The 15,099-nt window shown below is 43.1% G+C and overlaps 1 protein-coding gene across 1 annotated transcript in view; it reads left to right on the forward strand.

Annotated features, from left to right (window-relative positions):
- Positions 1-9,419: 9,419 nt before the first annotated feature.
- MDFIC2 (MyoD family inhibitor domain containing 2) overlaps positions 9,420-15,099 on the forward strand; it is a gene marked incomplete at its 3' end in the record, with an annotated part of 44,383 nt that continues 38,703 nt past the window's right edge. Inside the window, exons 1-2 of the mRNA XM_082210763.1 lie at positions 9,420-9,497; positions 9,633-9,723. Of these exons, the coding sequence (XP_082066889.1) occupies positions 9,453-9,497; positions 9,633-9,723 (136 nt within the window). The 5' untranslated portion in view covers positions 9,420-9,452. The remainder of the gene's footprint in view (positions 9,498-9,632; positions 9,724-15,099) is intronic.

Raw genomic sequence — 15,099 nt, forward strand, 5'->3', positions numbered from 1 at the left:
GCTGCAACTCCAGAGTCGTCCACAGCTGGACCTAATGGCCAGGGGTCCCTTTACCTTTAAAGGTAAAGGTAAAGGTACCCCTGCCCGAACGGGCCAGTCTTGACAGACTCTGGGGTTTGTGCGCCCATCTCACATCTATTGGCCGGGGGCCAGCGCTGTCCAAAGACACTTCCGGGTCACGTGGCCAGCGTGACAACGCTGCTCTGGCGAGCCAGAGCCGCACACAGAACGCCGTTTACCTTCCCGCTGGTAAGCGGTACCTATTTATCTACTTGCCCCCGGGGGTGCTTTCGAACTGCTAGGTGGGCAGGCGCTGGGACCGAGCAGCGGGAGCGCACCCCACCGCGGGGATTCGAACCGCCGACCTTTTGATCGGCAAGCCCTAGGCGCTGAGGCTTTAGCCCACAGCGCCACCCGCGTCCCTATCCCTTTACCTTTACCATTGTGCTATACATCCTTAGGACTGGGCTATACAGCTGTGCACAAAATATCAGGAAGGAAGCTCCATTGAACTCAAGGGAGACCTAATATCTGCCTCCCAAACTAATGTAATTATCATTTGGATTTTGCACTTTTATTTTTTTTACACAGTGGTTTGTTCAATAATAATAATAATAATAATAATAATAATTTATTATTTATACCCCGCCCATCTGGCTGGGCCTCCCCAGCCACTCTGGGCGGCTTCCATAAAAACCAAAAATACAGTAAAATATCACACGTTAAAAACTTCCCTTAAGATGTCTCCTGAATGTCAGGTAGTTGTTTATCGCTTTGACATCTGCTGGAAGGGCGTTCCACAGGGCGGGCGCCACTACCGAGAAGGCCCTCTGCCTGGTTCCCTGTAGCTTTGCTTCTCGCAATGAGGGAACCGCCAGAAGGCCCTCGGCGCTGGACCTCAGTGTCCGGGCAGACTGATGGGGGTGGAGACGCTCCTTCAGGTATAAATGTATGAGAATGCATTAAACATCAAATTTTTATGACTTGTTGACAGGAGCACCTAACCATCTTTGTATGAAAGATCTTGCAATATCTTGGCTGCAGACATTTTGGAAGGTGCAGATTGGTCTTTCAGAACCAACATGACACCTGAGGTCATTTCAGTCAGTTTGAGCAAGAAAACTACTATTGGAGTAGATATGTAACAATCCATTAAACTTGAATTTGGAGGCCAGCTAAAGAAGGCACTTGATAAGGGTAATGGAATTACAATGAACTGCTTTGAGGAAGAGCTCTGTGGTAGGGCACATGCTTTGCACCCAGAAGGTCCCATGTTTAATCCAGGGTATCTCTAGGTAGGATTCAGAAAGATCCCTGTCTGAAGCTACAGAGTACCAATGACAAGTCAGTGTTGAACAAGAGTAGACAATGCAATGCCATCCAGATGCTGCTGGATTCCAACTCCCACCAGTCCCAGCCAGCATGGCCAATGATCAGAGTTGATCTGGAGGGCACCACATTGGCTACCACCAGTGGAGACATTTCTCAGATAATATGTGTGTGTGTGTGTATTTTCAATTTTCAAAAGTTTACAAATGCATGCCTTACAATCACATACTTTCAATACAAATGCATATTAGATTTCCCTCCCCTTTTTGTAGTTTCTTGTCTTCTTTAAATTTTTAACACTGCATTTTCTACTTTACTCTGTTCTTTAGTTATTCTACCATTTACCTCGATAATGATTTTAACTGCTTGATTTAAGTTAACCCTACTAATGCAGTTACTTGCATACCATAATTTTTCAGATATTCCACAAATGTTCCCCAATCTTTAATAACCCTCCTCCTTGGTTACTTCTTGTTGTTTAGTCATTTAGTCGTGTCCGACTCTTCATGACCCCATGGACCAGATCACACCATGCACTCCTGTCTTCCACTACCGCCCACAGTTTGGTCAAACTCATGTTGGTAGCTTCGAGAACACTGTCCAACCATCTCGTCCTCTGTCGTCCCCTTCTTCTTGTGCCCTCCATCTTTCCCAACATCAGGGTCTTTTCCTGGGAGTGTTCTCTTCTCATGAGGTGGTGAAAGTACTGGACCCTCAGCTTCACGATCTGTCCTTCCAGTGAGCACTCAGGGCTAATTTCCTTAAGAATGGATAGGTTTGATTACTTGGTTACTTACTACACCATTTCGGCCGAAGTCATCAGTTTAATCGGCTACTCTTCCTTGGTTGGTTTCTCTTCAGATTGTATAAATCTTTCGCCACTCCTCAGATAATATCGACAAGTCAGCATGCTCATATCTGATCAGGTCCTGGATGGCCACTGTCATCTGTCCCCCCTGCCAATAGCTCAACCAGAATTCTGCAGCAGCACCTTCAGGTTCAACAGGTTGATGACAGGACAGACAAGATGCCCATGGAGAGGAGAGGAACAGGAAAGGTCCAGTTTTATTTCTGCTCAACTGTTGTTTAATTGTCCCGCCTTATAGTTAAAGCTATGGTTTTTCCAGTAGTGATGTATGGAAGTGAGAGCTGGACCATAAAGAAGGCTGATCGCGGAAGAATTGATGCTTTTGAATTATGGTGCCGGAGGAGACTCTTGAGAGTCCCATGGACTACAAGAAGATCAAATCTATCCATTCTTAAGGAAATCAGCCCTGAGTGCTCACTGGAAGGACAGATCGTGAAGCTGAGACTCCAATACTTTGGCCACCTCATGAGAAGAGAAGACTCCCTGGAAAAGACCCTGATGTTGGGAAAGATTGAGGGCACAAGGAGAAGGGGACAACAGAGGACAAGATGGTTGGACAGTGTTCTCGAAGCTACCAGCATGAGTTTGACCAAGCTGCGGGAGGCAGTGGAAGACAGAAGTGCCTGGCGTGCTCTGGTCCATGGGGTCATGAAGAGTCGGATACGACTAAATGACTAAACAACAACAACACCTTTGTTATGATGATACTGACTACATAATGTGCTGCAGCAACGACGTTTGACTGAAGAAAAAAGTTATTGCAAACCACTTTCTCCGCATCAGTAATAGAACTCAGAACAAACATGAGCCTTGGGAATAAATTGGAAAACACAATTTGCTGTTAAGTCATTGATCGAGAAGTAGAGTAGTGTTTCCTCTTTGGAAGTTAATCAGACACTCAAAAGGAGTACTCTGGGAAGCTCTTCAAAATGTATGTGCAAAGATAGCTGCCCCACCCCACCTCAAGCACATTATCAATATATTTTAACTCTGAATTTCCATTAATTATTAAAAGATATTCAGACAAGCCAAGCAGATATTCTAAAATGCACACTTCAAATATTTCCCACCTAAAATAAAAAAAGCTTGAAAAATGGATGGTGCTGTCCATTAGGAGGCCGCTTCCATGGACCAGGAATATTGATGGCAAGAGAGTACTAATGATTGGGATTTTGGACTTCGATTGCTAGGATTGTGCTGTTCCACAAGCAGAATGTACCAGAAAATGGTACCGCAAAGCAGATGCTGTGCTTGGGATTTCAACTCAGTTGCTGCATGCATGGAACAAGGTCCACTTAAGCAATGGGACTCCCTTTACTCCCCCCTCCATGTGTCCTATATATCTGCTTTGGAGGGTTGATGGGAAACCCATAACATGGTGTGTTTTGTTTTGTTTTGTTTTGTGTGTAGAGAGAGGAGGAAGGGGGGAATGTCTCAGAGAAGGAAAGCGGAGGGTAAAGTACACATGCGCCAGAGATTCATGTATACAACACTTCACTGGGCAACAATTTTTTACTTTTTGAATGTTGTCTAGATTTCTACAACTGATTTAGGGTATTTTTGCACTGCTGAATCAGGAAATGGCATCCGTTTCTCTCCATCAGGTCAGGTTTTCTGTAAACTGAATGGTGGTAAGTACACATAAATTGCATGTTGCTTCACCATTTTTCAAACTTCAGGGCTTGAACTTCTGTTTCTTGGAACTCCTGGAATGCTCAGCGGCAGGGAGGTCTCTCTTCAGAGTCCAACAGTAGTCAGCCATCATGACTGCGTCCCAGTGACCCTGATACCTGGTCTCCATCTCTTTCATGTCCTGATGGAATCTCTCCCCCTGCTCGTCACTCATTGAACCCAGGTTCTCAGGAAACCGGTCCATATGTGAAAATAGGTAGTGCATCTTGACGCTCATGTTGCAGCCCAGGTTTCTGAAAGCAGTCAGCATGTTGTTGACAAGTTCTGCATAGTTTCTGGCCTTATTGTTGCCAAGAAAGTTCTTCACTACCAGAACAAATGCCTTCCACGCTTCCAGTTCCACTTCGTTCATTGAGTTTCCAAACTCTGGATCTCTGATGAGCTGATGGATCTGAGGACCATCAAAGATGCCAGCTTTCAACTTCTCCATGGTCAATCCTGGAAAAGCCTGGCACAAGTAAGTGAAGCAGTCACCATCCTTGTCCAGAGCCTTGGTGAACTGCTTGATTAAGCCGAGCTTGATGTGCAGCGGTGGGAAGAGTATTCTGTCTCTGTCCACCAGAGGGTCGTTGATGACGTTCCTTTTTTTGCAAGGCACCAATTCCTCCCGCACAGACCTGTCCTTCTTCGTGTAATGCTGACCACGGTCCCTACTATCCCACATGCACAGAAAACATGGGTACTTGGTGAAGCCAGACTGTTGTCCCAACAAAAAGTTCACCATCTTCAGGTCAACACAAATAAACCACTTATGCTGATCATAACCAATTTTCTCCAGCACATACTTCACCGCTTCATAGTTCTCCTTCAGTGTACTCGAGTGAGCCAGGGGTATAGAGGCAAACTGGTTGCCGTTGTGTAGCAGAACACATTTCAGTGATTGCTTGCTGCTGTCAATGAACAGTCTCCAATCTTTGGGTTCGTACTGTGGCGCTCCAAGCTTGAGCAGAAGCTGCACAATATCTGCACAGTACACCAAGTCCTTCTCTTCCGAGAAAAAACGGAGGTACTCTTGATGCCTGTTGTGGAAGAAGCTGATGCGAGCACTGTCAGAGAGGAGGTTTTTTTCCCTTCAATCTGGATGCCAACAGTTTGGCAGAGTCCTTTGACAAGCTGAGGTCGTGAACTAGATCATTTAATACCTTTTGGGAAAATGGATGTGGAGCATCATCTTCAAGAACCACTTCTTCTTCTTCATGTCCTTCAACACTGGAGGCATCTTTGTCACTAATGTCAGGAAGTTCTCAGAAGATAGGCAGTGGAATTTCATCACAATGAGCTACAGGACGACGTGCTGATTGAAGATCAGGATTAACTTAGTTTTGATCCCCCAACTTTATGCTTTGCCACACCAATTTATGGAAGATTTCAAGGTTTTATGACTTCAAACTGATCCTTTTTTGACATAATCACCCAGAACTATCGGACCTGAATACTTCTTGTCATTAAAATAATCATTTCCAATCAAAACAATTATTCGACATGGCATTTTACCCCCACCAACTTCTAAAATGCTCCACACAAGCGTACATGTGAACAAAAACGTAAAAAAGACATGTGGCCATAGCTCAAAAACTTGACCTGATTGAGCAAAACCAATGTGATTTTTGGATTCATCGCATCAGATTTGTCCTAAATCAACTGAAAGAAAGTAGACAACAAATTTGTTGTTGACCAGTGAATTCAGCACTACATCTGAACCAAAGTCCGCTTCTAGATGCTCTGCAAGATACCACATCCTTGAGGGAGGGAGGAAGGGATCTGTTTCTATTCCTATGCTCCATTTTCACCTGGTAGAAGAGCATAGGATCAGTCATTTGCCTTAATCCTAAACACATTTACTTGCAATTAACTTCCATTGATCTAAATAGAACTTAATTCCCAGTAGGTGTGCTTAGGATCAGGTTATTATCTAACTTGGCTATAATCCATCAACTCAGTCCAGCTCACTTGAGCAGTCGCTGGTACAGTGGTAAGTTGGGTTACAAATTTAATTCATTCCGGAGGCCCATTCTTAACTCGAAACCGTTCTTAACCTGAGGTGCGCTTTCGCTAATGGGGCCTCCCGCTGCCACCACCGTGCAATTTCCTTTCTCATAAGTTCATAACCCAAGGTACTATCGGCTTAGCGGAGTCTATAACCCAAAGTGTTTGTAACCTGAAGCGTTTGTAACCCGAGGTACCACTGTACTGGGTACAAATGAGAGAAAGAATGAGAGAGCGAGAAAGTACAAGTATCCTGCAGGGACTTATATTACCACAGGCTTGAGTTTGAATAAATTGTTCCCATGTCAAAAATGATACAAAATAAAAATTCAGCTGCTCTAATGTTTTCACCCACTCCCCCCCCCACACTTCACTACTAACCAGAGATGGTAGGTTGCCCATGAAGTTATAGAAAGAAAGAAATAATGCACACATACACACATAGCAAAAACATTTTTTCCCTGCGAGTGAGAATGACATGTGATGCGGGAGTAGAAGCAGCTTCTGTCATAACAAAAGGAATATGTTATTATTTATTGGACAAACATGAGTACATGGATCTGGGATTACAATATTGGGCGGCAAATGCCATACAGGATTTTATAAATATTGCAGGAAGATAACACTGAATTTATTCTACGATAAATAGTTCCAAAACTCACATCTTGCAAAGGAGAATTGGTACTTGCTTTCTGTTTGGCTGCACTTGATCCAGCTCCCGTTGAATTTCAAACAAGGTGTAAGAGCAGTCCACTATATATGACCTTGAACCTGACCTTCAACGAGTCATCACAGATCACAAGAGACTAGCCTAATGCAAGCAGGAGGAGAAGGGGAAGAAACTGGACAATAGATAGTTAGGTGCAACATATTGGACTCTGCTGCTGAAGCAGAATAGTTTTTTGTAAGCAGTCAAACATTATTATAACTGGAACCTGTTAAGTCTCATTTAATTTTCAGCTTTAATTTTTTATTTTTAAATCATTTATTTATTTATTTATTCATTCATTGAATTTATATACCTCCTTATACCCGGGGGTTTCAGGGCAGTTCACAGAATAAAGCCCCCAGCCAATTTACCTACATCCATAAGATGAACCACGATTGGCTAGATTTCGATGCAGTTGTTCAGTAAGAAGGAAACCCATTGCTGGCTTCCAGTTTTCTGTCCAGAGTGCAATAGGTATGGGTTGAATATGCTAATTGGATTTAATAGAGCTGAGCCAAAAGGCTTTTTGTTTGGATAATTCTTGAAATGCAAAAGGTGTGCTTTCAACCTCCACAACCCCAATATTGCCTATTATTATTATTATTATTATTATTATTATTATTATTATTATTATTATTATTTTGTCAGAGGTGCAGAGACTAGAAAGAAGTGAGAGGAGAGAAGCACCACAAAGCTAGTTTTTAAGTCCACTTGTGCAGCCTCCTAAACTAGCCCACAGAATTCAGGAAAGACCTTTAGCTGTGGGGGATAAAAGAACCATCCCATCTGCAACCATTGAGAAGCTCTCCAACCGGACTGCTTAGATGGACTCTCTGTAAGCCCCTTCCTGCTCATGTGACTGACAATGGTTCCATCCAAGCCCCACACCCATCTGCCTTCTTGACCAGTAGGGCTGCCTTTCTTAGAAACAAACTCCAGCTGCTTTGGTAAACTCAAACATGAACAGCTTTATTGTTCAACAGTGGAATTTGCTGCCAAGGAGTGTGGTGGAGTCTCCTTCTTTGGAGGTCTTTAAGCAGAGGCTTGACAACCATATGTCAGGAGTGCTCTGATGGTGTTTCCTGCTTGGCAGAGGGTTGGACTCGATGGCCCTTGTGGTCTATGCCAACTCTATGATTCTATGATTCTAAGTATAGTAGACAGGGAACCCTGCTTTCTCCTAGGCTGGAGAATCCCAGCCAGATGGGCAGGGTATTATTATTATTATTATTATTATTATTATTATTAGCCCCCAGGCCCACATCGGCTTCCTCCTCCCACACACTTCTACAGGAAGTTCCCCTTTCAAGCACTTCCTCTCAAAACAGGAACTAACTGTATACACACCTTTAGTCATACTGGCTGCATGGAAGGCTTGCAGATAATCCAGGTCCAGCCTTGATTTCAGTGGTGTCATGCAAATATACAACAGCTTGATACTTGACTTGATCAGGACCTTTGTTTTTCAGATAGCTGTTCAAAGAAATACCACCCATTTCATTTACTTTTATTTTTTACTTTGTGAAAACAGGAGCTTCCAGATGTTGCTGAACAGGAGCCTCCAGATGTTGCTGAGCCATGACCCCCCAACAGCACGGTCAATAGTCAGGGATGATGGGAACTGTAGTCCAGCATTCTCAAGGAGGGCCACAGCTTCCACGAGTGGTCAACAACGTTCAGATTGGGCACAGCTGATCACGTGTCTCTTCCTTTATAGAGAATCACTGCCAGATGAATTGCAGTTTTTGGTCTGGAACTGTTCTTAGCGTTGTTATGTAGTTTCTTCAAAACCCAACTTTTAAACTAGAAAAGATTATTTTTTTAAAAAATCATTTTAGCACTAAGTTGGCTGATTCTGGCTGCAAGTCAAATCTGACACTACACAGCCGAGGAAAGAGAGACTGCCGTGCTCATCTTTTTAGTTTTGTCAGTGTAAGGGAATGCTGGACATTACACAACCTGGGAGGCTGCAGACTGAGCAAAGGCTCCTGGACCTCATTATCTTCACCTCTTTTGCTTGGAATGTACAAGTAATCCTATGGCAATGGTTGAGCTAATTGGACTCTGAGAGGATGAAAATCAATTAGAAGAAGACTGGACAGCCCAGTGTTATCGTTTTTTCCTAGCTATCCGTGGAGGTAAACTACAACAGGAAATCCAGATAATACTCAGCAGGCTAATGTACACACATAACACTCCCAGGTACTGTAATTTTTCATGCTTTGGGGACTGGTGATTTTCATTAGGAGAGATAAATGGCTGGGGATGGTAGTAAAGAAAATTTTGGTTACACTTTAGCTGAACTTCTCTTTATTGATATTTATTTGTGAGCAGCTTAATAGCTTGCTTTATTGCTGTTTAGAATCACATTAAGCAGGCAGAGGGGTACATCCTACCGAAGCACGGCATATCTGCGCGCTGTAATTTACTCGTAAGTATTATTAATACAACTCAACGTGAAATTGATAGGAGTGCCATCGAAGAACGCATGTAATATTAATAAAGCGCTGCGAAAAGGCATATTGGTTTAATGCAAGAGATGTTACAGCATACAGCATCTTTAGAAAAATAAGGGGAAATGTGCTTTATTTAACATGGCACAAACGTCTTAGTATATAAATATAGAGAATGGGAAAAACCCACCCAAAGCTAAACTCTTTTAAGGCTGCAGTCCTGTATGCACATACCTGAAAGTCAGTCCCATTGAACTCATTGGAGCTTACTTCTGAGTAGACGTGCAGAAATAAGCTTGTGCTGTACAGCTGCCATCCTAAACACAGTTGCTAGGGAGGAGACTATACTGAACCGAGTGGGACATACTTCCGAGTAGACACGCTTAGGATTACACTGCACATTGCATGGATTACAATGGGATATAATTATGTCTTTAGTCCTATACCTGCATACCAAAGAGTAAGCACTGCAGAGCTCAATGGAATTTTGAGTAGAGAAATCTTTGAGGCATAAAGTGTTTTAACTTTGCAGGGATTGTTTCCACCATGTTCAAACTTCAAACTTACTGATACTATCTTACTTCCTACTATGTAGATGTCAGAAGCAGAGACAGACAAAGTGAAAATTAGAACAACACCGAGCTTTGAAAATGACCAGCAAAATACTTCAACGTTGTTGAAAGAAGGTGAGTTGTACTGTTTATCACTGGAAATACTTCCTAATAACAGTAATACTCCACAAGAGAGTCTAATTCAACAGTGGTTAACTCCTAACTCCACAGCAGTGGCAAGTGCATTTTGCTTATTCTGGGGCTTGGCCTAAAGTTTAGAGAGTCCTGTTTCTAAGTAATAAAATTTTTCATCCTGAGTAAAAAAATAAATAAGGAACGTTTCAGGTGCCCCATTGGAAGTGGGCCTAGTTTCTAGATATAGTGATATAAATGTTAGCCATAGGTGCCACCCATCAGTCAAAATGAATTTTTGAAGCATCTGACATAAAGTAAGGATACAGGAAAAAGAAATGCTATCTGTGAAATTATGCTTGGCAATAGTTTATGGCTGGAATGCAAATAATGACATTAAAAGATTTAATGGAAGATGTATGCATGTCTTGGTGGCATTTGGTTTACTGTTGCTCAGATTCATTTGAAAAATACATTAGAATTAGAAGGAGCAAAGGAGAAGAACATGTTTTGTCTCAAAAATACGCAATGTTTCGATATAGCTGCATGTTGTTCTCGCATCTGCATGATAATGGAAATGACAGAGTTTTAAACTGTGGCTGCCAAAAGACTAACACATTTAGTCTGAGAGGATGACAGCGCTATCCTAGTTGTAAACTGCAGGCAGCAGCATTGAATGTTCATGGTGCACATAGTATGAAAACGTCTTTTGTCTATGAAAAGTAATGCCACGATGTATTTATTTATTTCCAGTATGCAGGGCCGGATTTAGGTTCGATGAGGCCTTAAGTTGCTGAAGGTAATGGGGCCCTTTATATAGCAGGCGGGGCCCATTACTTAAATCATAGGAGCCTACACAACACAAAACATTGTTGCTGTATGTAGGTTTTATTTTATTTCTTTTTTATCTTATATTTTGGAAATGTACATCTAGGTTTTTTGGGGGCCCCCAAGAGAGTGGAGCCCTAAGCTATAGCTTGTTTAGCTTATACTTAAATCCAGCACTGCCAGTATGTATAGACTGCCTTTCACCGTAGACAAAATCTAGTCTTCAAAATGCCACAGGTGTCTCTTGTTTTTGCTACAGTGCTGTTAGTGCAATTACTCCTGTGCAGTAGGTATACTAACTAAGAGAGAAACTCCCATTATCTTTGCCACTGGAGGGGGAATAGCATTTGGTGGAGGAGCCTGTCCACCGGCAGGGGACTCCACCACTGTAGGGGCTTTTACTGTGCCAATGGGAAGTGCAGCACAAGGGAATCTGCTGCTGATGGTGCCCCAAAACAGGTCAATAAGGCCTAGTGGTTACAATATTGAACTAAGACCTGGGAGACCAGGGTTCAGATCTCCACTCAGCCATAAAGCTCACAAAGTAACCTTTGGTCAGCCATTGTCTGCCAGCCTAACCTACCACACAGGTTGTTGTGGAGGTGTAGAACCACGTATGCCACCTTGAACTCCTTTGAACTGTTGGTCCCCCACCCTTGATGAATGTACAGCCCTCTTAGCATTGCAGATCAGAGTGGTCATCAGTAACACGTAGATGTGTTCAGTTTGCTTAGTTTGTAACATGAAATGTGCAGTGTACCGCCTCTGGGTACCAGAGTTTCTTACCTGGAAGATTTTCCTGGATGCCTAATCCTAGGCGAACAGAGGCTGATTTGGGCTTATTGGTCTTGAAACACATATGACTTGTTTTAGGAACATACTGAATAAGAGATTGGTCCATCCAGATCTTCAGGGTTTCAGATAGGGGATGTATCCAGGCCTACGAGGAGATGCTGGCGATTGGCCCTGGGAGTATCTGCATAAATGGCAGATGCTCCACCTCTAAGCTTTGGCTGTTCCCATAGTTCTGTGGTGTGATGGGAAAGGGAGATGCAGTTCTGGCTTCTCTATAGACAGCAAGCTACCAGTCATCAATGTGAAGGCAGGGATAGAACCAGACGATTTGGGGGCACTGGGTGTCTTATGAAGCAGCTAGCAGAAAGATGAACAGGATTCCCCTCTCTGCTGCCCCAATGTTTTATTAATGGTTTTTATGTTTATTTATTTGTGCTCCGCACCACTTAAAAATATTAGTTTTCAGGTCTCTCAGCAAAAAGAGTGAGTTGCATAGTAGAACCTGATCCTGTCTGCAAAAGCAAGAAAGCAGTATGTTCTTTTAGCATCCAATTTTAAAGGAAAGTTATTTTTATTCCTGGTTTTGTATTGATTACTTGTGCCTTCTAAAAACAACAACCATGAACCACACAGTGGAAGAAATATGCCATAAAGATATGGCGTAGTAGCTCTCTCTATATAGTGCCTTGCGCCCTCAGAGCTTCCAAAACATTTTGCAAAATAATACGTTATGTGCTGCGAGTGCCATCATTGTGTGCACTAGTAAGAGGTTGTGATCTTTATAATGTATCCATTAAGTGTTTATTGGCTATAAGGTCACAACCCGCTTCATTCGTGGAAGAAATGCTGAGCCGAAGACAGAGCCATGAACTTTTCGAGGAGGTTGTTTGATATTTGATTCCAGTAGCATCAGCCCCTGGAAGAAGAAGGGAAGGAGAGGGAGAGGGAGAGGGAGAGGGAGAGGGAGAGGGAGAGGGAGAGGAGCCACAAATGTAGGACACGATCCAGCCAAGGTTAAGCCCTTTGAATTCCCATCGGCACAAGCTGCTGTTGCTGGAAGAGCAGATTCTAAATGGGGGAAATTATAGAGACTAGGTGTTTTGAGACTAGGTAGTCCGTCTCCTAACAAAGCATTGGCATGTGTTATTCCAGGAGCAAGCAAAGTGTTCCCTTCCAGATGTTGTAGGAATACAACTACCATAAACCCCAGCTACCACGACCAAGGACCAGGGATTATGGAGGTTATAGTCCAACCACACATGGAAGGCACACCTATGCTATTTTAAAGGAGGGCATGCAGTAGAAAATTCAGGAGGACCAGTAGCGTTGGGATTTTTACATATGAACACCAGAAGCTATTTTATCATTGATCCATCTAGCTCAATAAGACAATGACTCTTTCCCAGCCGTACGGGGAGATTCTGGGGATTGAACCTGTGACTTTCCACATGCGATGCAGATGCTCTGCTACTGAGCTATGACCCTTCCTGACAAAATGTGGTGACCTGTGGACACTGTTGGAGCTCTTTGGAGCCAGTCATTCAGAGGAAAGAGCCAGGTCTTTTCCCCATTTTAAACCAGCTTGCTTTCTTAGTTAACTGAAGTTTGGAGCAGAGATGTATTTTAGCAAAAGATTGCTAGTGGCAGAGTTACTTATGCATGGGGGCGTCAGGTAAAATATTTAAAACACAAGTTGTGTAACCTTAGGTGACTCCTCTCCACTTTAAAGAGCAGGGCAAAATGTGACCGAAAAGTGATGATGCCAATCCCAGAGGGCTAAAATCTCTGGAAGATGCCTTGTCAGCTTCGGGCCTATGATCAAGTGAATTAATCAATGCAACCCTTCCTTTAAGTTGTAAAAAAGCAGATTTAAAGACTCCCTTCCAGTGGGCACAGAGTCTATCAAATGTAGCATACTTCCAGCTTGCTGCTATTAATTGCAGTTTTATAAGCTGAGTGGCTCTTGAACTCTGCAATGCAATCTCCTGGGAAGGGAAGGATTTCAAATGCACTCAGAGAAACAATGTTACAGTAACTAGGGAGGTGTAGGAAATGCTTCTGTTAGGACAGCTCCAGCCAGCCAGCTGTGCTGTCCATCCTGATAACTTCCCAATACTGGTTGTCTATTTTAAATAATGTTTCATTCTTAAAACTCTTTTGACTCCATCTAACTCTCACTGACTCCTGCCCACCTAGCAGTTTGAAAGCACGTCAAAGTGCAAGTAGATAAATAGGTACCGCTCCGGTAGGAAGGTAAATGGCGTTTCCGTGCGCTGCTCTGGTTCGCCAGAAGCAGCTTAGTCATGCTGGCCACAGTGAGAGCATTTGGGTCAAAATAAAGGGAGAGAAGAATAACAGAGACCTCATTGTGGGAGTTTACTATAGACCCCCAAGCCAAACGGAGGACATAGATGATGCCTTCCTGGAACAGATGGCCAAGCATGCAAAAGGAAGGGAGATAGTAGTAATGGGGGACTTCAATTACCCAGATATTTGTTGGACGTCAAACTCAGCCAAGAGCATAAGGTCAAACAGATTCCTCACTGGCCTTGCAGACAACTTCATTGTCCAGAAAGTGGGAGAAGCAACAAGAGGAACAGCCATTTTAGATCTGGTCCTAACCAATGTTGATGACCTGGTTAGTGGGGTAGAAGTGGAAGGATCATTAGGCGCGAGTGATCATGCTCTTCTGAAGTTTACTATACAGCGGAAAGGAGTAGCCAAGCATACTAGGACTCAATTTCTTGACTTTAAGAAAGCCGACTTCATAAAACTTAGGGAAGTGCTGGGTGAGATCCCATGGACAACAATACTAAAAGGAAAGGGAGTTCATGATGGCTGGGAGTTTGTTAAGAGGGAGATACTAAAAGCACAACGTCAGGCAATACCAATGAGACGGAAACATGGAAGGTGCCTAAAGAAGCCAGGGTGGCTATCTAAAGAACTTTTAACTGAATTAAGATTAAAAAAGGATGTGTACAAAAAATGGAAAAGGGGGGAAACCACCAAAGAGGAATTCAAACAAATAGCCAGCACGTGTAGACACAAAGTCAGAAAAGCTAAAGCACAGAATGAACTCAGGCTTGCTAGAGAGGTTAAAAGCAACAAAAAAGGCTTTTATGGGTATGTTCGTAGCAAAAGGAAGAACAAAGAAACAATGGGGTCACTCAGAGGAGAAGATGGTGAAATGCAAACAGGGGACACAGAAAGGGCTGAACTACTCAATGCCTTCTTTGCCTCAGTCTTCTCCGATAAAGAAAACAATGCCCGACCTGAAGAATTTGGAGCAAATGATTCAGCAAAGGAAACACAGCCCAGAATAACTAAGGAGATAGTACAAGAATATTTGGCTAGTTTAGATGTATTCAAGTCTCCAGGGCCAGATGAACTGCATCCAAGAGTATTAAAAGAACTGGCAGATGTGATCTCAGAACCACTGGCAGTCATCTTTGAGAATTCCTGGAGAACAGGCGAAGTCCCGGCAGACTGGAGGAGGGCAAATGTTGTCCCTATTTTCAAAAAGGGGAAAAGAGAGGACCCAAATAATTACCGCCCAGTCAGTCTGACATCAATACCAGGGAAGATTCTGGAGCAGATCATTAAGCAAACAGTCTGTGAGCACCTAGAAAGGAATGCTGTGATCACCAATAGTCAGCATGGATTTCTGAAAAATAAGTCATGTCAGACTAACCTGATCTCGTTTTTTGACAGAATTACAAGCCTGGTAGATGAAGGGAACGCAGTGGATGTAGCCTA

Source organism: Podarcis vaucheri (assembly GCF_965113315.1).
Source record: "Podarcis vaucheri genome assembly, chromosome: 2".
Classification (NCBI taxonomy): Eukaryota; Metazoa; Chordata; class Lepidosauria; order Squamata; family Lacertidae; genus Podarcis; species Podarcis vaucheri.